Below are 24,423 nucleotides of genomic sequence, written 5' to 3'. Positions count from 1 at the left end.
GCGGGGTACACCCTGGACAGGTCGCCAGGTCAATCACAGGTCTGACACATCGAGACAAACAACCATTCACGCTTTAAGAGTCACCAATGAACCTAACAAGCATGTCTTTGGACTGTGGGAGGAAGCTGGAGTACCCGCAGAGAACCCACACAAGCACGGGGAGAACATGCAAACTCCACACAGAAAGGCTCTTTGCCGGTTGAACTGAGGTTCGAACCAGGAACCTTCTAGCTGTGAGGTGACAAAGCTAACCACCGCACCGTGCCATAGTTATCATAAGACATAAATATCTAGAAAAATGAATGGTAGCTGCATTATTGTGCGTTCACACCAAACGCGAATACACATGAATCTGGGGAGAGATTCAATACAAAGTCAATGCGATGAGGCAAGAAGACGCAAATTTGCGTTGGGAGGTGCGAATGACGCGAATGATCGTGACGCAATGTGATGCAAAGTGAGTTGAAAAAATTGAACTTCCTCTGCGAATTCGCGTCACGTGGTGTAGTGAAAGCCTATCAACATCGAGATTCTCCAAACGCCGTTGGTAACCATGGAGATAAGCCCCGCTTCCTCTCCTCCATTCCGAAGTGAAGGCAAATATTCGGCTGTTATTGAAACACGAACTTTGATCCGGTGGTCAAACTCGCGTGAGTAACGCGAGGCGAATATTTGTGTTCGGTGTGAGTGCACAGTAATACTTAAGTGGTTAAGTTTGAGGGTACTTATACTGCACGCTCCTCCTAATACCAACTGGGATACTTGAGCTAAACCGGGCAATGGTTAGCATTATTATTTGCACATCTTCTCTTGCCTCAGCTGTGAAAATGTGCCCCATTAATTTCACTTACACATAAATCTAATCAAACTCTCAGTGTATGATGACGGGCTTAATTATAATTCCTGAAAAGGTCAGTGTGCTCGATTGTGTACATATTTTAGAGGGGTAGTAACATTTTGGAAAGTGTCCTAATTTACTTAGCTTTCCTGTCAAAAGTTAAATCTGTGTACTAAAGACTGAAGCACAGTAGACAGCTAATTTTGGTTGGCATTAAAGCTAGCTAGCCTGGCTCTGTGAACCCAAACCACAGGTCTAGAAATGTTTGCTCCAATCCTGTTTGTCTTGCAGAACTTTCTTTGTCAGAGCAAAGAAAAACATTGTCTGCCACGAGCCAATATATATATTTTTTGGCTCTTGACATCTTTCCAAGGATGCTGGCAGCAGTTCATCTTCCTCTCATACACCAACACGACCAGACTGGCTCACTGTTTGAACAGGAACAGGAGTTGATGTTTGTACTGTTCTCTCAGGAGCCCTGCTGTAGATACATTGTTAGAACGGTTGCGTTGCTGACAGTGTGCTGAAATAGGAGGCTACTTTCTCCAGCTACAGTGTGAATCACAGCTGTGTGCATTATTGATTTAGTTTCCCAAAAGGGTCAGAAGCGTTTGTTGAGACACCAGAACAAAACACATCACATCCAAAGCAGTAGTAGTAAGTTTAAGGCAACCACTGCTGCTGCTTCCAAACCTGTGATGTTCAAAAACAGTCCTGTGTGCAGATCTTTGCCTTGAACATGCTTGCCCTGCCTTCAATGCTGGATTAGTTGGCAGCCTTGTAAACGACTGTAAGAGACAGATGAAGGTCTGTAGGTAATTGTTTACGAGTGTGGTCGCCGAAAGGCTCTGCATTCATCACTTACTGCGGGAGCACACTTCCCAGATATCCAGACAGTGTCGAGTGTGTGATGTCGACGGTTTCAGCATTGTGTTACTTCATTCTGCAATAGATACTGACTTAACTGATTATTACTTTAAATCAACTATAAAACGGGGGGCAATCAGCAGCTCTAAGGCTCACTTGTTGCCTTTGAAGAAAGCAAGGCTTGGTATCGCACCCTCCTTATTTCAGTCTAAGCTAAGCTAAGCTAACCTTCTTGTGTGTGTAGCTGCATGTTTAACAAAAACAAATACAACTAGTATCGACATTCTTATCTAAATCTCTGCAAAAGAGCAACAAATGCATTTCCAGAAGTTGAAAGAAGCTATCCATACAACACTTTTAATTTATCTCTCATCAATTTTAAGCAGCTATAATAAATAATAACGCTGGTTTTAAAGAGTGTTTTGCTCATATGTTTCATCTGACAGAAGAAAAGATTTTATACAGTATATATAGGTTTCAGCTGCCTGGAAACAGACAAAGCAGAGATGAAATATAACGTTGTCTCTAAAGGCCTCAGAATGCTTCAAACAAACTGGGTTGTATGATGTGTCGTCCCAGCACAAAGGGCCATGATGCTATGAATCATATGGCTGTGGATAAAGACTCACACTGGTGGACTGTTGTCTCAAAGGAATTCATTGTGCTGCACTTTGTTGTACACATGAAAAGTGACACAGGTAGGTGTGTGAAGACAGGGACAAGGAACTCAGAGAGAAGCACAAACAATGCCTACGTTCACACCTCTGCCCAGCTGGCTAGCTGCCGCGCACAGTGGGTGTGATTGACAGACTGTCTGTTCTTCTGAAGTTACATGAATTGTCTGACACAGATGGCGATAAAAAAAGCTAAATCAGTGTCAGATGGCTGCCGATGGGAGTCGGGTTGGCAATACGTTGGATGTGCCTCTTTTGCTCTCCACACAGACAGTTCTTCCTGTGTGCATCCAAAGCCTGCTGAAACGTGATTGGTCGATACCATGAGGATAACAAACCAAACATTTTGCATTTTTATGCAGAACTTGCAAGAATAAATCCACCCCAACAATGTAACAGTGATCACTTATTTGTATTCATGTTTCACACTTCTCAGCCTTAGAGGTATTTCTGACAGTCACAGCATAATGGACTAAATCACCCACACGGCTTGTATTCCGACTGATTTCTCTTCACTCTTCGAGCAAATTTTGAAGCGGTTGACATTTCTATGGTAACAGTATTTTTGTAACATCAAAGCAGCAGGTTGTCGGACGGCTTTTACAGGCACTTAAACATGCCTCATCACAAACTGACAGCTCAAATAGCACGTTTATCTCGCACCATTAAAGGGGAATTTCACAGGTTGTAAACCTTATCTTTATCTATCCTAGGTAGACTTAGAGTGTGAAGAATCTGCAGTGGGTGCTGATGTTTTCTGTGTCTCTGTGGCGTAGCTGAGGCTGCTTTTAGCACCAGCAACAGCATTTGGGGTAGCTGAAGGCTAGCAAGAACTACTTAGCTTAGATTTTTAGTCTCCGCCTTTCAACAAGACTTTTCAATGAACAGGTACAAACAGCATCCAAAAATATGAGTGTAGAGGACGTTATGGGCGACTCGGCTGTATTTATTCGACCCACAATACACAGTGAAAGAAATGCAGTGGAGCGAGGCAGAGGTTGCAGCTGCTACCTCGCAATGCATCCTGGTACATGTAGGCACCCCATGCATGGCTCCATGAGCAGGAAAACTCAGCTTTCTCTTTCAGAAAGAAGGAATTTATTGCTTTAATTGACTTTATGAACAATCAACCCTGATTGGACGTGAACATAAAAGTTACTTTTATAACTTAATTCTTACAATCAATGTAGTTTTTAATGTAGCTAATAAGTTTTAGGTATTATATGACATGTAATACAGGGTGAGTTGTTGCAGTGGTTAGCGCTGTTGCCTCACAGCTAGAAGGTTAATTTGTGACTCTTAATTGCCCGTAGGTGGGAATGTGTTTGTCTGTCTCTAGGCTACGTTCAGACTGCAGGCAAATGTGGCCCAAATCTGATCGTCTGGCTCATAATGTGACTCACGTATGTTTTTTGTCATGACAGTGTGAACAGCACAAATCACATGGAGTCTGATCTTTTCAAATGTGATTTGGGCCTCTTTCATATGCGCTCCTGAATCAGATACAGGTCCGATTTTTAGCAAAGCGACCTAACTGTCATATTGGAATTCATGCGAGTCATGCACTGGCGGGAGTTGAACTGTAAACATAAACATGGACGACGGCTCTGACTCTGCGTCCACACAAACACACAAACACAGACTTCCGTACTGAAGTAGCAGCCATTGCTCCACAAAAAGCCATAATTAACGATTTGTCTCTCTCTCTCCTCTTCCTCGTTATCACCTGCTGTCGAATCCGCTGGCTTCCGCGGCACATCAGTTAATACATGAAACCGTTAACGCCGACTTCCATGGCACCCATGTTTGTTTACGTACGACAGCGTGCCGCGCGTAGTCTTTGTTATTGTTCTTTTGCGCATGTGGGTCAGCTCAGGAGCGTGACCTGTACACACTGCGATCTGATATTGATACATTTTAAAAATAATGGAAAAAAAAAAACTGATCTAAGCAATAAATCAGCACTTAGCCTTGCAGTGTGAACGTAGCCAAAGTGCCAGCCCTGTGATTGACCGGTGATCAATCCAGGGTGTACCCCGCCTCTCACCCAATGACAGCTGGGATAGGCTCCCTCCCTCCTCCTCCCCCGCAAACCTATAGATATAGATGATCTTTTATCTATACCCTATACCAGGGGTAGCTCTCCAGGCGCAGGGTTGGAGACCCCTGCCCTATATCTATAGATGATGGATGGACTGTGATGTTAAAACAAAGGGCCAGTATCGAGCCGTGTTCTCGTGCTGTCGCTCCTCTGCACCTCCTTCAGCACTTTAAAAAAAGACAAAAGACAAAGAGGATTTATTAGCGCATGTAGGAGGTTCTCACATACCTGTCTCTCTCTGCACCCCTCACCCACATGCCCTCCTCCTCCACATAGACTTCAACAAACACACAAAATCAGCAACACACAGCCACGCAGAGAGACCCACAGTCACACGCACAAAGTCTCACATAGTCTGGGTTTCTCTCCCCACGCTCACACGCCCACACACGAGATGCTTCACACTCACTCAGACACATTTCACACGCACGACCAAAAAAAATCTCTCCCCAAACATCACCAGCTCTCCCTCTGTGCCTAGGTGGCCCTGGCAGCGGCAAAGGAACGCAGTGCCTGAAGATTGCCGAGCGCTACGGCTTCCAGTACGTGTCTGTGGGCGAGCTGCTGAGGAAGAAGATGATCCACAACGCCACCAGCAACAGGAAGTGGAGCCTCATCGCCAAAATCATCACCAACGGAGAGCTGGCACCGCAGGTAGTAAAGAAGCAGAGGAGAGGGGCATGTGCGTGTGTGTGTGTGTGTGTGTGGAAAATGAGAGGAAAGATGAGCTCAGAGTGTGTCCAGTCACTTGCAGGTCATTATCACAGTGTGTTTGTAACAAGAGACTAATTAGCAGCATCCGAATCACAGGCATGCAGCAGAGAGGAGGCTTATCCGTCTTATTAGCATCCTTCTTTGCAGGATAATGACTCTGCCTGAGAAGAAAATGAGGCTCAGGCCTCCTGTGGTTGTTTGCGCTCCATTCATTCAAACACTATAGAAAGCACAGATGATGCCTTTACATGTCCCTGTTCAATATAAGTATGACACTGAGATTACAACATTGATATAAATCTAGTTATGGACAGCAGGAGGCTCAAGGAAAACACTATAATAATAATAAAGTGTTTCTTAATGTTTATCTATAACTTCAATAAACTATACAGTGCTGTTCATTATTTATTAAGACAAACAACCTTTACAAAATTATTTTCTTTCATCCAGCCTTTAATAACTTGCTTTAAGCGAAACAAATCAACTTGCACAAAACTTGAGACACTTCATTGATTTTATGTAATCATTTTTTAAAGCCCCCCTCCAGTGAAAATCAAGTGTTTAACCTTGTAAACATCTCCATGTGGTGTTTTTCATGTGCTACAACACACATCATGGACAACATCAGCAGTCATCTTTTAAACTGCAGTGTACCAAGGACAGGCTGAACAACACGTTTTCAGATTGGCAGGTTTGAGACGTCACAAACCTAAGGAGTCAATCCCGTTAATTGACGGGGTGACGCTATGCATATCATTATGTGTAACCTATGGCAACCACTTCAGCGATGCACGAGCCAGCTGTAACAGTGATCGGAATTTTTGCTAACTCACTGTTGACTACTAACGTTAACGTTACTACTACTAATTGCTACATTTCAAGCTAGCAAAGTTTCAACAAGTTGTCGCTAAACGATGGCAGAGACGTGTTTTGTTTTCACAACGGAGGGGGCGGTTTGAAATGTGCATAGTGGGCGGGGCCTAGGCAGATTCAGGAATTTTTAATGAGAGAGAAGGAGGAGATGCATTGGGAGGATCTTTACAAGGTAATTAAACAGAAAAAAACATATCAGACACAATTCATTATTTCAAGCAGAGCATTTTACACGTCTTAAAACATGACATCACAGTTTTCTAGAGCTTTTCTCCCAAGGCCTTTTTTTAGGGTCTGTTTTCTATACAAAATCAATGCAGTTCAGTGTTTTAAGTGCAACAACACCTGCATCAGCATTTTTTGTCGCTGCACTCTCAGTTGAAAATAGTTAAAGTTTTGGAACACCGGCGTGCTCGTCAATCTCACAATTCTCAGGTGTAGAGCTGCTGCTGCCAGGACACGATTCCTTTCCTTTGTTTTTATATTTTCTATGTAAAATTTCCTTGAATAAAAGCACACAGAACGATTTAAAACACACTTAAAGGTCACTACCAAGGGAAGCGGAACTGCAGCCAGACAACTTTCGTAACCTAGCAACAGTAACCGACGGTGAGAAGTGCTCTGAAATTCAGGTTCACCATGAATGGACACAGGCCCTTGGTGAACATTATCCAACATGACGGGCTCAGGTGTCAGCACAAGTGGTTATAAGGATGGTCTACAGTAAACCACCTGTTATAACCTGACTGTGTTTCCATAATAAGTTCAATTGATGACAGTGTATGAGGTTATTTTCCTGAAGGCGGCAGTGGGACACTGGAAAAAGCTGCAAAATGAACCTTGAATTTAGTATTTGTTCCCATGGTCAAGAATGAACCTCCATGCCATCTTAAAAAGATATCACCTACATTTTAACTTGGTGTTTTCATTTGTCCTTCAGGTTTATTTTGTGATTGGTTTGATATGATGCATGACTTCCCAAAACCAGACGTCAGTGTCTGTGTGAGGATATAAATACTGATAACAGACTTCCTGTGTATGTCCTCCCTGTTCTTCCTGCTCGTAGTCACATTCTAAAAAGTCTCTGTCAGCCTCTTTTGGCTTCAGTCGTTTAGTAGTTCGACTCCCACTCTCGGCCCTGTGCAGCGTGTCATCCCCACTCTCTCTTCCCCTGTTTCTGACACTATCCTCTCTCTCTCACACACATGGCCTCATGTAGAATTAAAGGTAAAGTATAACACCAAAGCTACCTTGGAAAGTGTTTTCCAAAAGGACCTTTCATCCTCATATCCAGTGATGGTATAAAACAATATAAGTGAGTGATTCTGGTTGATTAACATAAGGAAAACACCTGAGATGGGGGTTTTAATGTCAGCGTTGGCACCATGATGTATAGGTGATGCAGCCCCCGCCTGCTTCGTGACTTGCAGCTCTTAGCTGGTGTCCCCCTCATGAATTTCCCTCGATCCTACCTCGTCAATTATCATCCCTGCCTTGCACGCTTGCCAACGACATCTCATCTGCTTTCTGGCCCTTTTCCAGATGTCGATCCAGCAACCGATAAGATAAACAGCAAAGTCGTCCAAGCTGCAGGCATATTGGATATGAAAAAGTGACTTGTGGCTGTTAGGCATTTCATTTCCTGCTTTGATTAGTTCAGATTAGAAATTAGTTTCTTAATGACTCTGTGTGGGATGATGAAACAAGAGGGAAAGAGTGAGGACAAGACTGTAACTCAGAGGCTTCAAACAGCAGCTCTGATGACAGCTCTGCTGTGTAAATATTGTTTTATGACGAGTGTAATGACATGTTACTGACTCACAGATAGTTTGGAGTCCTGCCGTAGGATGCATACTCTATTCTCCCCTTCTTTATCAGTTATCATTCTGACGCCTTTCTTCAGGTAATGGACGAGCGTCAGTCAATAGTAGTTTAACAATAAATCTGGGTGTTACGTTTTAAGGGCAAATTAAAGTAATACATAGATTCAAGACAATTGTCAACACTTATTCCCTGTTTTGCTCAAAGTTGGACGAGACGATTGATACCTCTCTGAAATATGAAGCTACAGCTGGAAGCTTAAAGAGGGGGTATTATGCTGTTTCCCATTTTAACACATATATATAATGTTACAATGTTGGATGTCCAGACTAAACGTGGGTGAAGTTTCAAATCTGTAGGTAAAGGTATGTTGGAGTAATCCCCAGGCTTCTCAGCTCAATCTGCAGGCTGCTGTGAACGCCAGGTTTCACACAGTTTTTTCTACAGCAGGCTTCAGAGAGCTGACGAATCAGAAGAAAGTAGGCTCGTAGGGCCGGGGTTTCTTAAAGGGACAGAGCTGACTGAGTCGTTTCAGGCAGAGGCTGTGTGAGGGCCTGCACAGAGAACCAGTGTGAGAAAAATAAGGTTTTTTTTAAAACGGGTGCTAAGCTACTCCACAGGTATCACAGAGTGAAATACTAAGCTTGAAATTAGCATACCCCTTTATCATAAAGAGTGGTGTCAGGGTGAAGCAGTGAGCCTAGCCTGAAGTAGGTCAAACTTCCCATCAAACTAAAACATGTCGGTTTTTGTATTTCCTGGTCACTGTCGAGGTGTCCACCAAATCCCCAACTGCTCGGGGTGCTCGTCCGTCTGAAGCCCCCTCACTATCTCCAGTCCCTAGGGTCCTGTTTGGGCATGTGTGTATTTCGGGCCTATGCGTGTGTGCAGCCGGTTTCTAATAACAGAGATCAGAAATTGAATTTCCTCTCGGGGATTAATAAAGTAAATCTTCTTCCTGCGGGCAGGTGATTTTTCAAGCCAAAGGACTACGACAGGCCAACTGTTGCTAAGCTAATGCTAAGCTAAGCTAAGCTAAGCAGTTTCTGGCTCTTCATATCTGGCATAAATATTTTTATTCATATCTAACTTTTGGCAGGAAAACATATTCATTAAAAAATGTTAGCTTAAACGTCGACATGTCTCTCTGAAAGCAGGCCGATAAAATGTCTCTCCTCGTCACCTGGAGGATAACTCTGCTCTCAGCTCTGCTTCTCCCAAAATGCTGCAAGTGACTCAAAATGCACACAGTTCCACTTCACTAACTCTCAGCCAACTTCAAATCAACTGGAAGTTCTTGCCTCGTGGCTGTTACTCACTGTAAGGTCATGTGACTCTGTATGCTCCTGAACTTGTGTTCCCTCTGAAATCCCTCAGGTCTCCTCACAAGATGATTGTAGATGCGTCTCAGTCTGCCCTTAAATCAAAGACGGATCGCACTTTTTCGGATCGCACTTTTTCATATTCTCTGACTGTGGAAAAATCCTCATGTTAAGATGGTTCAGCATCTTACAATAACAGGATATTATGAAGTAGACATAAATCAAACTGTGAATTCAGACATTGCCAATTAAACTTAAATTGTTTTCTTCTTTAAGATCTTCCCTGGGTTTTCTGACCAACACCAGCAACTAGTCAAACTTTTAGCTGTTTGTTGCTCCTCCGTATCTTTTCAGCATTGCCTTGCCATCGACAGCTAACTAAAAACTCGCTGCCTACTGTTGCTAGGTTACGAAAGTTGTCTGCCGGCAGTTCCGCTTCCCTTGGTAGCGACCATTAAGGGCCCGATCAGACAGAGCATGTTCTGCAGGCTGTAAAACGCGAGGCGCACTGCACTGCCTTTTTTGTTAAAGCCTACAGTTAAAAAAAAGAGCAGCTCGCTGGGTCTTTTTTTTTCTACTGTTGTTAAGGCAACCAACATATCATAGCTGTCATGAACCTAACTGTTATATTGTCTACTGACAGAAGGCCCGCCTCTCCTTTCATCCGATTGGACAATGAGAAAAAACGTCGGGCGCCTTTCTGCTTTGAGTTGAAGTTTCTTCAACTCGAGGCACTCGGCGCATTTCCTCAAAACACGGGCCGCACAGAGCGGAGAAACGCAAGGCGCTCTGCAACGCAAAAGCAGCGCGCGAAAAGCGTCCCTCTCATTGAGAACAATGACAAACAAGCCGCCCACAGCTGCTAAAACGCGCTCTGTCTGATCGGGCCCTAAGTGTGTTTTAAATTGTTCTGTATGCTATTTACTTTTATTCAAATACATTTTTACAAAGAAAACATAAAAACAAAGGAAAGTAATCGTGTCTTGGCATTAGCAGCTCTAGACCTAAAAGGTGGATCAATTTCCCAGGACGACCACGCAACAAAATCTTGATGGTATCTACTAGACATTTGAAACAGCAGTTATAAAACTCGACTTCCTGACTTCTACCAGAGTTATTCCACTTACTCAGCCTAGAACTCGTCCAGAACTTTGCCAAAAAATGTCTTTTCAAAGTTTATTTTGGCTTATTTTTCAAACTTTCTTGGCTCGTCTCCTCACCATCTGCCATTACTGTTATTTTTCTAACTCGGCATGGAGAGAATATTAGAGGTGTTCAGAATAATAGAAAACAACATCTACAGTTCTGGTGTTGTTATGTTCTCCTCAGCTGCAGAACAAGCAAAAAAAAAAGTGTTGAAACAAATACAAAAAGTAGTGCAGAGTTAGGAGCAGTGATTTGTGTTGCACATTGTATGAGTTTAAGAAGGATCGTTAGGTGTGGCAGCAATCACTTCACGGTGTCAGATCAGAGCGCTATTTTGATGCCCAGGTGTGAGTGTGGGCTGTTTATCTAAAATCCAAAGGCAGGTTCACAGTTACAACTTGTGAGGTTGTTTACATAGTTTGGATTTGTGTGTGTGGTTCTGCAGTAATAGAACAGAGACTGATTAGTGCAATGATTCGATTAAGTATAGCAAATATATACAGTAAAGTCAAACCTAAAGCTACAAACAGAACTTAAAAAACATCTTTGGTAGATTTGTGCAAGAGTTTCTGCATTTCTACCAGCCATGTTTGTCTCAAGCGGTCCAACAGAACAGACACACTTTTATTTTAATCAATGCAGCTGCAGTCTACAGAGGCAGTCTCTCATTTCTATTGTGCTGCATGCATGTAAACGTTTCTATGCTTCCGCATGCACAATGGTGATATGTTGTGAGAGCTGCCTGTGTGTCTAGACGGCAGGAGGATTCACGCTGCAGCTGCTCTGCTAACGCGTCACTGTGTGGAGTGTCTGAAATCTCTCCCTATGAAGTGCACTACATAAAATAACTCTGTGCAGTGAGAAAAAGTTGTGTCGAAAGCAACTTAACCTACTTTTTTTGCAAAGAATCCAACACTATGAGGTTACCCCTATGTTCACGGGGTCCTGTGTTCACTGACATTGTAAGGGCTACTTTCACAGGGAGATAGGCGTGTCACATGTAGCTTTAATATTTATATATGGAGCACCAATGCCAACAAAAGCTATCTCCTGACATGTAAAGAGCTAGTCTAGACTGTACTCTTTGAAGAGACTTAACATTAATCCACAAGTGAGCAAATATTTGGCAACAGTGGAGAGAACAATCTTCCTTGAACAGGCAGAAACCTTGAATGGTAATGTATCAAATTAAGAGGATGCTGTGTTTGGGAACAGATTACAAAACATTGTGTCACCTTTTTTAGACTGCACCTCAATTTGATGAAGCCTAATGATCATTTATAGTGTCAGAATGTCAACGCAGTGTTCTCGCTGGAGTTTATTACAGAGTGATTAAAAGCAGAGGTGAACAGGGGAGAGATTTAGGGCGCAGTGTTAGTGATGATCCTGTAGTGTTAAAGATAAATTGATAGATAATCTCTATGGCAGTCGGAGACGAGTGTTTGACGCAGCCGACATTCTTGTGAGAGCTCAGCATCGAGCCGTGCAGTGGATCAGACGGCTTTCCTCAGATTAGCTTTTCTCATTTCATCTCGCAGCCGTACATTTGTCCATCGATGGAACCTGGCTTTAAGTGTAATCTCCGCGAGGTCTGTCGAGCCGCTGCTTTTATGATTGGGGGACGGAGGAAAAAAAATTAAACGCCTGTGTTACTCAGCGATGGGCACGGCCGGCGACGCTATTTTTAGAACAGAGCATTGCTCACGTATCTCTGCCATATCGTATGATGCATTCTGCCCGGAGAGGTACGTTCGAACACGCTGACCTCCTCCAGCCATGGGGAAGTAATTGATGCTAAAGGATGCTGGCACTCTGTGGCCCCGAGTGCAGTCAAAACAGTTGTTCTGCTGCATTCACATATTGAATAAGCAGATTAATTATATTGTGGAAATCTCAAATGTGCTTTCATAGTTTTTATTTCACCTTATTTACGACTTGAAATCAGCTACTTATTAATTTTCAGCAGTTTTAACTAATCTGCATCCTTAAGGGATCTACTCTGAGAATTGAGGCAACATTAACACAATTAATCTCCCTCCTCATCCCCGTGCTGGAAAAGAGGCGAAATTATAATTACAACTATAAAAATGTTAAATCTCAAAAGACACCAGACAGAGAACGGCCTCTATTGTTTGGCAAAGTGGAGTCTAATGTGAGTTTGGAAACACAAAAGTTGAAGCCTCTGAACGATTGTCGAATTATTTGTATTGATGAAAAATTCAATGACTGGCCAGAGGATGTGGTTATTGTTTTTATCAAGCGGGAGCAATCTTGTTTGCTCTTTTAAAGTTTAAACTGAGGCTGTGAGGGATGATAATTATGAGTGATGTTGTTTTTCAGGAGACAACAATAACTGAGATCAAGCAGAAGATCATGAAGATCCCAGACGCGAACGGGCTCGTCATCGACGGCTTCCCTCGAGACGTCGGACAGGCCTTGTCCTTTGAAGACCAGGTGAGTCTCTATCTAACGATTCAAATGCTCTAAAGGCAGGTTTATACTCTTTGTGCATATGCTCCAGCCAACACTTCTGCATATTTCCACGCATGGAAATATACATGTTGGTCGCACATCCCTCGTGTTTCATCTCCAGTATTGTAAGATCTAAGAACGGCAGCTTCAGTTGGTCTGAGTCTCAGCGAAGGGTTTGATGTATTTCATAACAGATGCAAAGCATCAAGGGGTCACTGTCGGGGTATTCAGACTGTGTTTAGTTTTGTTTCATATATGAACTCCCGACAACCAGGGGTCGGACTCACAAACATATTCTTGAGATAAAACTGAAGATTTGTAAGAAAAAAATGTAGAAAGTTCTTAAGAATGTTCTTAAGTGCAATTCACTATTGTTTTCCTAAGAACAGTCTTAGTTCGTACGAACTTCTTTATTTTCTTACTTACGAACTTCTTGGATATACAAAAGCTATGTATGTAAATTAGGCCTGCCATTATTGACTATAAAGGACCGAAATGTTATTTCTATTCATGAAAATAAGCATGAGTGTCAACAATATATTACAAATTATAACAAATAAAAGAATATATATAAATAAATAAAATAATAAGATAAAATATAATAACAATATTTATCTGTCTGTTGATTCATGATAGAAAAAAAAAAAACTTGTATGAACTGTAGTTCGTTGATTTAATTAAATAGGTACCTTCAAGTACAGGAAAATATTTTACTTTTAAATACATTAAAAATACTTTTAAATGTTAACTGTCACATTTGCAAGCTTTACTTTAATAGATATGAGATGTGCACCATAAACAATAGTGACATGCTAACATTAATGCTAACAACATGTTGTAAGTGGACCTAGTACCACTGAAATTCAGTGAATTAATTGTCTAAAACATGTTTAAATGAATGAATGTGGAGGCTGACCTTTTCACTGTCACAAATGTAACACATATGTAGCATTTTTTTCATAAGAATGCTTTGCGAACAAGTGGTAGGCCAAGGACTCTGCACTCTGACCTACAAACAGCCTCAGTGTCTTTGTGTTTTCCATCTGCACCACGAAAGTGTCCTTGAGCGAGACCTGGCAGCCTCTGCTCCATTTCCTGAGGATCAATAAAGCTTGACCTGCCAGTGTTTTAGACATGAAAAGAGTCCAAACCAATTATACACAACGTCAATGAAAACTATCAATGCGAGGATGACAACATATAAGCAGAGATTAAGTTTTATATAGCAGGTTTCTGTCAAAGCTGCAGTCACTGCGGCCACTAATGGAAATTCATCGTCTACAATCGAGCGGCCAATTGTGTCACGACGGTCGATTGCTTTCAGAAGGATTGATTCTCTTGATCACATTTAAACTCACTTAACATTAATCAACTTTTAAATGAACACTGAATGACTTTTAGAGTGGTCGGGGGAATTGGTTCGGGGGTCTATCTGTGTCAGTGAGAGTATTTATAGTCGGGTTAATTTAGCTGCCTTACAGGGAGAGAGGCAGAGGGACATCAGAGTCTAAGACCTGTTTGGACAGCATGAATATTCAAGCAGGAGGTGCTGCTCCAGAATAACTAAAGTGATTGTTCCAGATGGTGTTGTCAAACTGCAGTACGGGGCTCATTATTTACAGGGATATTTTGCAGGAAGTGACTGTGGTTATATTCAAATGTTTGGTTTAATATCATTTACAATTACTGATTAGTGTGAGTGAAACTTGTCTCCGTGGTACAATCACTCCAGCTATGCACTGACGCTCTGTGTAGTTATTGCTGCAGCTAATGATTAAGCTGCTGCGGTGTTTCTCGTTAAATAAGCCAGCGGGTTGTTTTAGTTTAGAATAGACTTTGCAATATTTGGGACGGCTTAGTCACTGATCGGAAGTTGCACTGACAGTATAATGAGTTTGTATATATAAAGTGTAAAGTGTTTAGAAGGACCTGTTCCCAGACTGTTAACTCTGCTTGCATATACAGCAGGGAGTTCTGCAATTTGGCCATCCTCATGAGCAGGGGCGGATTCAGAGAGGTGACCAGGGGTGGCCTGGGCCTCCCTTAAAATCTAATTGGCCACCCCAAGTGCCACCCCAAAATCCTACACTAGGATTGGCTATTTGCCTTGTCAGAGGCGGGACTTGTGTTAAAATCAACTATGTGGGCCGTGTTGCAACAGGCTGCTAGTAGCTTTCTTTCCATTTCAATGTGGCACCTTTCCTTTAGTACTTAAATTGTTACTCTGACCACACATCTTCAGTTTGAGTCCTTAAAGAATTGAGCTTAGAAGGAAGGGTTAATTAAATGCTATTCATTTGCGTGTGTAGACACATACTTCATGCCACCCCTGCATAAGTCAGTGCCCCAGTTGGGCCACCCCAGTCAAAAAAGTCTGGATCCGCCCCTGTTTATGAGGTGGTCCACTGTAAAGTCTAACAAGTTAAGTTGAAAAAACGCAACTAAAGTTTGCTGAAAATAAATAAATAGAAAACCGATTACCTTGGGAAAAGTGAGTAAAAGAACTTCTGTCAAGTCATGTGAAATGATTCTGTTTCGACTGAACATGCGTTATTTGAGTAAGCTGTACTTTAAGATGTGAGCACTTCATGTATCTAAGCACACTGTAAAACACTGTAGTTCAACTCAAACCATCTGAGGAAAGCTAACTCTTTTATTTCTTAAACAGAACAGAAACAGTAACCATTCCATTCAGTGTATTGAACTTAAAATGAGTGAGTATTTTGAACTTATCAATTAAGTAAGATAAACGTAGTGAAGTAGTTTATCTCAACTTAAAACTCTCCTGTGTCGACTTATTGCAGTTGAGGAAACCGATTACCTTAAACCTTTAAAGTTGTATTAACACAAAACAAATACCAAAAATCTTTGGGTTTTTTTTTTAATCTTTAAAAGTTTTTTTTCAATAGCTTCCATGTCATGTGACCCGTTGTCCTCAAATCAATGTCAGATGTTAACACTCACTTGGACAAATAAGACACACCTCATTATATTGGATTTAACTGCTGCAAATATTTTATATTAATATTTTTATGTAAAATTGTATCTTTTTTTTTTTTTTAATTTTCAACCTGCATGCACCGTCATGATCGCCATTGCAGCCGCCACCCTTACAACAATCAACGTTACAGTAGGCTGCAAGCTACCGCTAGCTACCTGCACAGGTGGTGGTTTCTTCCTGTTGGACAGATGGACATAAAGTATGTGTTAATGTATGAGTGGATGCTAAATGTAGTACACCCAGTCCATAATAATACTATATACTGCAAATGCAAAGGCTTTCATCAGTGGGCCATTATCACTTGAATGTAACTAACTGTAATCAATTACTGCAACTTAAAGTGTTTCAAAAATTAGCATCACTCAAAATGAGTAAGTAGCACAATAATCATTTTTGAGTTTCTGCTAATGGGCTGAGTTACATTTCTTTAAGGTTTGAGTAAAGTTGCTTCTTTTATTAAGATAGACAGTGTAGCCACTTGTCAATCACAGGTAGCCACACCCTAAAGCATACCCTGCTTGTCTATTTTAATTTAAATGGGACCATGAATTACATAATGAACGTCATGCAGTAATGAAGAATAGAGATCATAAACTTATGAGAAAAATGTTTATTGAGCTCATCTAAGAAGTAGGCTCATTTTCCTTTCATACAATCTTAGTAATTGCAGCCAGGGAAGTCGCCCCCTGCTGGTCATTAGATAGAATGCAGGTTTAAGGCACCTTAAAATTGGCTCCCCTTTCAAAGAACAGAGGTTACATCCTTTCTTATATAGCCTGTGATGCTCAGTTAGGTAGTGAAGATGTTCAACTTCGAGAGCTAACTTTTGATCCCTGAGTTGAGTCTGAAAGGGAACTTCAATGCTATCTATCTTACTGTGCAGCACTTACAACAAGCACCGTGAATCAAATGCTTATTTCTAAAAGTGAGACTAGACAGGATTTAGTTTTGGTGACTTAACACGTTTCAAATTAAGACACACGTAGCTGAAAGAAAAACACTGCCTGAGAAGACAGGGAAACAAATATGTTTTAAAAACAGTAGTGATTGGATTCAGCAAACTAAAAGTCACAAATGTTGCAGGGATTTGCATTCATTTTTGCAGTAACAAGACGACATCCTGGAGGGAGCCACAGTTATTCATGTGTGAGAGCATCAGTGTGTGGGCACAAAGGTTTTCTGGCTCTCCAGGCAGAACATGACCGACTCTTTGATTTATAGCCATGCTGCCCAAGTTGCTGCACAGAGCTCGTTCCATCCCATTATGTCCATTAACTGCCATGTGTTTCTTTAATGTGTCACTTAAGGAAGCATTGAAGAAAAGCGTGAATGTATATATAAAGCAGCAAAGTGCGGCTCCCCGTCGGCCATAAAGATGATCAAATGTGTGTTTGTGGGCTCCTGCAGGGAAAAGCAGACGGGGCTCCTCTGGAGGAAAGCTCTGTGAAAAATGATGCGGGCTGTTATCTCGTCATCTCTCCAGTTAACACGAGTAAACGGCTTGTGAATGTGGACAGCCAGGGGCAATCAGCTGACTGTACAGAGTCCGTCTGCCAGTTACATGAACAAATGGCACAAAAGGCGATCTCTCATATCGTGGTTCTTATTTCTTATTTCACACCAATTACTGAGCGAGTCTCAAACACACACACAAGTAAACAGACGTACACACAAATACATGCACACATGCAATTATATTTTCTCTTATATACACACAAAGACCGCACACAAATCTATACACAAATATATAATAGATATATATGAGGTGCATGCAAACACATGCTCATGAATAAAGTCACACAATGAGATTTACAAGCATGTAAGAAAATGAACCCTACAATACGCACACTGACACATTCGTTTACTATATGCATATGTAAGACCAATAACACAGGCTGACACAAGCACATACACGCATATAACAGCCCAGAAAAAATAAGGATGCTCACGCCTGATATACACTGTATAAACTGACTTGGATTAGGTATCATCTGTGATTGGTTAAAACACATTACATTACAGTTTATTTGTCCGTGTCATTGTAAAATTCAATGTCTCTTCAGCCCACCAGCTCAGGTTTAACTGCCAAAGCTACCCCGTGTGTCAAGTTTCCTTAAATAGAAATTGTCTTAGTTAGTAATATACTACTGCATTTTTAAAGTGACAGTTTGAGTGTGGATATGACAAAAAGGCAGTTTTAATAATATTACCTACTACAGCTTCAAGATAGATGTTCATGAACTTCCTATTGATCGGCAAATCAACTAGTCTCCTAATAGTTGCTGTTCCAGTGATTATGTTTTGAAATAAGCTCTGGAAATTTCTCTTCAGTGGTTGCTGCAAGGTTTTTGTGTTGACCTTGCATTTTAGTTTTATGAATAAAGCTGCAAATGAATAACTTGCCGGTTTATTTGTGCATCTTAGTTTACTTTTGCAACGGTGCTTTTGTAGAAACTTCTTAGAAATGTTCTTAAATGAATAGGTGAATAGGGGTGGTTTAGAATTGTGTGTTTCTCCAGTGTCCAATGATGACTAAATGCTGTTAAACTTAAAGTTTTTGATCCTAAATTGAAGGAAATCTCAGGGAAACCAAACATTTTTGGGGTCTCTTTAAAAGCTTTATGCAGCCTTAGTACCGAATGTTAACACCAGATTTTAAATTCACTTATACATATTGTACATTACTCTTTATCATTTCTGGATGATGATAAACATGCACTTCCTCCACATGTGTATTTTATATTACTAACAGTCTTACCCGATCTATTGTACAGCAGGCTTTGTGTATAAGTTCTTTGACTCATCACACAAACCTGGGTGGACGGCTCACCCTCTCTTGTGTCTTCGTTATAGTATCTCGTCTCTCTGGTAATTGTACATGCTCTCCCTCTCTTTGTAAAGAGGCCCGGTCTCGGCGTAATGAGAGATAGTAATGTGGTTGCCGCTGTCCCTCGGTCCAACTAGTCTGACAGCAGATTCCACTTAGGTTCCCCGTCTGACACTGCACAAGGAAAGGAAACAAAGATGCATGTGGCTGGCTTGTGTACAGAGAGAGGAATTTATATGCAGAGGCTTTCCACACAATCGCACACTCCCATCTCATTGATAGAGCTCACAGCTGAGCTACAACTATGGTTATTATCAGCAATTCCAGCTGTTTTAAACAGGGAGCACATTAGATAAAAGATTCCCTGTGTCTGCGGCTGTCAATAGAAGCCAATAAACAGTTGGTGACTAACTCACTAACAGGCATTTCAAAATTTAAAGAGCCTGGGAGTCTCATAATTAAATTATAGTTCCATGGCTTATGTTCTAATTTGGTAAATTGCAATCTGCATAGATAAACATAGAAATTCAATTCAGCCGAATAGAGTTTTTAATGCTGCAATATACTCTAATTGTCGCATGAAAGGATTGCTTATAAAGGTAGATGACGGTTTGCAGGGTGAGATAAAGACCTGAGGAAGTTCACTGCAGATGCAATCAGGAACATAACATACATTTAAAGTTGTGTTCATATGCGTGTCGTGGCAACTGCTCAAATAGTCACTGATGATTGGACAGGAGCAGATGGATGCTCAGCCCGGACTGCGCAGATGCAGCAGTCTTTACAGGATTTACAATAGAATTAAGTGACAGCTTGTTATTAAAGGGCCTTTTGTGCAGCTCAGGAGCAAAGAGAGAAAATAACAGTGGTATGCTTTGACAAAGGAGACACTGAGACCTTGTGTTGTCCAGGATTAGACTACATGAATGTGAGTTTAGTAGATTGTTAGAGGGGGCCCCCTAAAAAAACCTTTTTTGTAGCCCCTAATTATTGTTTCACGTTGATTTTCTTACAAGGATTTCTTTGAACGTTTCTCTCTGACTGTGAATTTCGCCCTGCTCTATAGTAAAGGCTGTTGGCTGAAATAAATAGCCTGCCTGCAAACACTGCTCGGGGCGTAAGCACAATTCAATCATAGTTTAATCTATACTGTATGTAGGCTATAATACCAAACCTACATCCTTGTGTGCAGTAAATATGGCGCTAGAGGCAGGAAGCAACTAACTTAGTTAGGATAGAGACTGGAGACAGGGGGAAACAGCTAGCCTGGAACTGTAAGAATCTCACAAATATCTGCTGGCTAATTTAAGCTAACTGTCTACTTTAGCTTAAAGTAAGGATTGGAAACAGCTAACCTGTCTTCGCCAAGATCTGACAAACTCAAATCTTGCTGTTTAATCCATCCACATTATGATTTTACAGGTCTTGACTATCTCTTGGCCCAGTGAAGTGACTTCAGGTCATGCTAGCTGTTTTATGCTAGCTTAACATCAAGACTGGAACCAGCAAAGAACAGCTAGCCTGATTTACTCCAAAGTTTATATGTATATGTCAACCTGCAGCCTTGAAACTCTATAATTAACATGTTGTATGTCTTTTTTTAATCCAAACAGAGACCAAATAGTTAAAATAACAAGTAGTGGTTTTAAATTAAGCCAAGCTAGCAATTTTTTGCTTCAGATTGCTTTGCTAAGCTAATTTCTACAATATCGTGCACAGACAAGAGATTGAAATGGATTTTTTCACAAAGGAAATTCGACAAGTTAATTTCACAAAATGTTAAACATTTTGGTTTTGTTTATCTCAGTGCTGCCTTTATCTTTGGTTCTGGCACCTTAAGAATGTGTTTTAGCTCACTAAGGCTATAGCATCTATGCAGTGAATGAAAGAAAAATAAGCTTTGTAGAGATTTTTTTTGCAAATTTGCTTCAGTAATCTTCCAAGAAATCATGACCAGTTTCTAAGAAACATTTTAGTGTGTCATTTTCAGTAGGTCTATTTTAGTCTGACAGCTGATTTTGTGTCGACATTTATCTTCAAGTTCATCATTCTCCAACTCCAATCAGCTGTCATATCAAGACATATAATCTCATGTGAAACCACGTTATCTACAGCTGGTAATGTCAAATAAGAAGCATGGGTTGTTTCTTCCGAGGAATTGTTACCACAAAGTGTAAGGACGGAAATAAAAAAACACTAGCTTGTTTTGTCCTTTAAACCATTTAAGACCAAATGATTAAGACAAACTATAGAGGGAAATCTTAACCAACAACGGCTTGCACCTTTGCTTAGAACATTACATAAAACAATTACCCTAATAGGGAAAGTAAGTTGTGTTTATATGCGTGTCGTTATCAAACTCTACAAAAGACCAAAGTCATTTCTACAAGACAGGCAGTGAACAACCACATCAGACATGACTCATAAGCCTTCACTTCATCATTAGCAGCAGCACAACACTTGACTGGAGCAAGAGGAGCTTAACAGAGAGACTAAATGAAGGGAGGATGAGATGTTGAAATAGAGGCCGCTGTGAATAAAGATGAAAGCTTGAGACAGATAGAGAAGAAATAAAGTAACACACACAAAGTCCCAAAAAGTCAGGACTTTAGATTACTGAAGGGAATTAGTGCTGAAACAGTATGTGCCCCCCAAAAATGACATATTACTAGTTGTTTACAGCATGCATTTACCTTATGTACAGCATGGATTTACATTAAACCTAATATTCATCTATTTTTGGAAGTGTTTACTCTGCCGACAGCAGTTGGTTTCAGTTGAACATTCTGTTGCTAGTAGCAACAACTACTGGGAAAGTTCCAGAGCAGTTAAACTGGCATTGTTACATCTGCCATTTTGGCAGTTTTGTTGACAGTATATCGACAGCCAGACATGCTTTATTTGATCTTGTTAGAGAATTAGCTGTTATATTTTTAGTCATAGTTGTCTTGTTATTCTTAATTCGGATTTGTTGCTTTAGTTTTCCAGCTACCAGTTTGTAGACAAGATAGCCTTTATGCTATCTGTCCGAGGCTAATGTGTGCAACAATCTAGCTAACTGTTCATTTACTCTTCGACCTTTTACTCTATGTGTTTACTTGATGAATTAGGCTCCTATGGGGATTGGATGTTGATCATTTACTATTGATAGCCTACTTGTTTGCTTTAGCTGTCTTCGACTTTTGCTGGAAGTGTGGTTAGTTTGCTTCCTACAGCTATTTGGCTACAGCTAGCTATGTACCGATGAAAGCTTTTGTCATCTCTCTTCAAGCTTACTTTGTTTTTTTTATCAAATTATATTACAGTGTGTAAAAATATCACCTTCCATATATTGGGAATTGAATGAGCAGCATCACATACATTATAAATTATAGCTTTTACATAACCAATAGCTTGAATTGACACGTCTGTTGAAATCTCAACTGTACTTGAAATTAGACGCTACAACACAATCTACTTTGGGGCTATTGCATTTGGTTTTTATACACACTGCTGTTTTGTGTCTAATACTAGGGTTTTGTAGGCTGAAATGAGAGTATAATACTGGTGCAAATCAGTATACTTTAAGCCTTAAATACACGTGTTTGGAAACGTCTAAATGCCTGCCTGAAGGGGCTCCTCTGCAACCCATACATTTCACAGTTCCAAATGAGAGTTTCAGTGCTCCATGCCGGTCTGAATTACAAACTCAGGGGCTTTTCAACATGCCAGTTTTTGAGAAAAGTCTGCCACAACTATTTTTTGTATGGAAGTGGTTAAACCTTAACATGCAGACTACTCCCTCTGAGCAGCTTCAGTCCTTTAAGTATTTGTAGAGATGTTCGCGGAGTTAAATCTGAGTCACAACCTAGTTGACTTTAAAATAGACTCTGTGCAAACAGTTAATATTCTGAAAGGTTCTGAGCTTTCTTTTAACTTCATATTCCCCATCGCAGTTTGAGTCCTGTGGGCGACAGAGCGATCCTCTGGGGACCTGCAGCATCCATTTTTATGATTCTCCGCTCACCCCTTGCTGCTACTTTGCCCTTTACAACATCACAGCAGCCATTTATGAGGCGCTCCCGTGGGTCGCCTTTATGGGTCCTTTATAGCTGCCACGAGAGACAGTCTATCATCCTCCCTTCAAGCCTTTTTACCTCCTCTCCTATCGACTGTGGAGGTGTCATTCTGTCTGTTCATCCCTGTCAATCTTCTTGTGTGGGTGTATAAATCCACAACACGCACATCTGTCTATGAATGCTAATAATTGATCAGTCATGCAAAGCTATTCATCAAGGGTAAAGCCAAACATGCATTTCTCATTGCCACTGAAATCAAAAGATTTGTTAAAAACAAGCAACTGTTTGGGGACAGTTTATAGCGTAAATGGTGACTTGATCAATAAAAAACAAGACAGTAATTCATAAGCAAAGAAACAATGCTGATTGATAAAGGTTATGACGTCCATCAGTTTGCAGCAAAACACTAAAACAGAGCAGAAGCCACTTTGTTGTACTGCAGTGTGTTCTGTTGATTTCATAACTCTGCACACTGCCTCTCTAACATCAGAGAGGAATTAAACAGAATGCTTCCAGTTAAATTAATAACTGCATATTGCAAGTGAGATTTCTGGACGCTTCAGGGGGAGTTGCAAAGACAATACCGTTATGTAATTGTTCTTTTAGCAAGCTTACAGAGCTGTAATTATTTTCTTGTCCTTTCCACTAAGAATAACTCAAGTGTGGAGGAGGCATTTAGAAAGCTCTGTGCAGGTTAAAGTTGAAGTTTGAGGTTAATCCTTGATGAGAATCACAGATGACAACCTGGTGCTCTAGGACAAAATTCATGGATCTTGAACTACTCAGATTTAACTAAAATAACCTTGGTGCAAGTATGTGAGGAGAAGATTTTAGAATGAGGCCACTGTCAAGATGATTTTTAGCTGCTGAAATGATCCTTAAAGTAATAATCTGGAAGATTTCCATTTAAATAAATGTCTGTTAAGTCACTATCTATTGCCGAATGAGGTAACACAATGGTGATTGAGCCTACAGACTGGGTGTCTGGTGCAACTTTCGTGGAAAAAATCACAAGCGGAGCCCAGTTAGTGACGCGTTTTCCATCACTCAGCAGTGGTTGGTCTACCAGAGAGGGTAGGCGGAGCTAAGCAGCTGCTTTTTCCGGTCTCTGCAAGTGTTGCGAGTAAACAGAAAACAGAATAAACAAAGAAAATATCGGTGACTACAGATACAACTTCAAAATTAAGTGAAAATCCAAAGAAATAGAAACAAATTTGACGCTCAGATGAAGGTAAACAGTCTAAAAAGAAAAGCGACCGTCAGCGAGGAAAATCAAGAGTTACAACCGGAGCCAACAGCGGACGTCACACATGCAACACTGTCTGGATATCTGGGAAGTGTGCTCCTGCAATTACCGTTTATTGCCATAGGAGCCGCCAAAGAGAACGAAAATGAGATCTTGGAGATTAACTTTAAATAATTTCAACAAACAGAAAAATACCTTGTTTCAGCTTCTCAGTTATAAGGATGTACTCCTTTTCTTTGTCCTGTGTTGTAACAGATAGAAAACACCTGAGTGGGTTTCTGTTGGTCATATGATAAAAGACATTTCAAGACCATCTGCTTTAGGAAATTGTGATGCTCAGCTTTCACAAATTTCCTTTCATAGAGTAAAAGTATTAATCAATAATGAACTACTGAACCCCGCTGCCTGCTCACACACGTCCACTGGCTCTATATACGATCTGAGAGATGTACTTGTTCCCTTT

General features: G+C 40.9%; 1 protein-coding gene across 1 annotated transcript in view; it reads left to right on the top strand.

The window, feature by feature from the left end:
• Positions 1 to 24,423, top strand: part of ak5 (adenylate kinase 5) — a 95,362-nt gene that overhangs the window by 7,480 nt on the left and 63,459 nt on the right. The window contains exons 4-5 of the mRNA XM_069685418.1: positions 4,962 to 5,134; positions 12,697 to 12,810. Coding sequence (XP_069541519.1) covers positions 4,962 to 5,134; positions 12,697 to 12,810 — 287 coding nt within the window. The remainder of the gene's footprint in view (positions 1 to 4,961; positions 5,135 to 12,696; positions 12,811 to 24,423) is intronic.

The sequence above is a fragment of the Semicossyphus pulcher genome, unplaced genomic scaffold, assembly GCF_022749685.1.
Source record: "Semicossyphus pulcher isolate SPU_LCO1_2020_fin unplaced genomic scaffold, fSemPul1.0.p SCAF_7, whole genome shotgun sequence".
In the NCBI taxonomy this organism is placed as follows: Eukaryota; Metazoa; Chordata; class Actinopteri; order Labriformes; family Labridae; genus Semicossyphus; species Semicossyphus pulcher.
The sequence above is the reverse complement of the archived record's forward strand: the minus strand, read 5'-3'. Positions and strand labels throughout refer to the sequence as shown.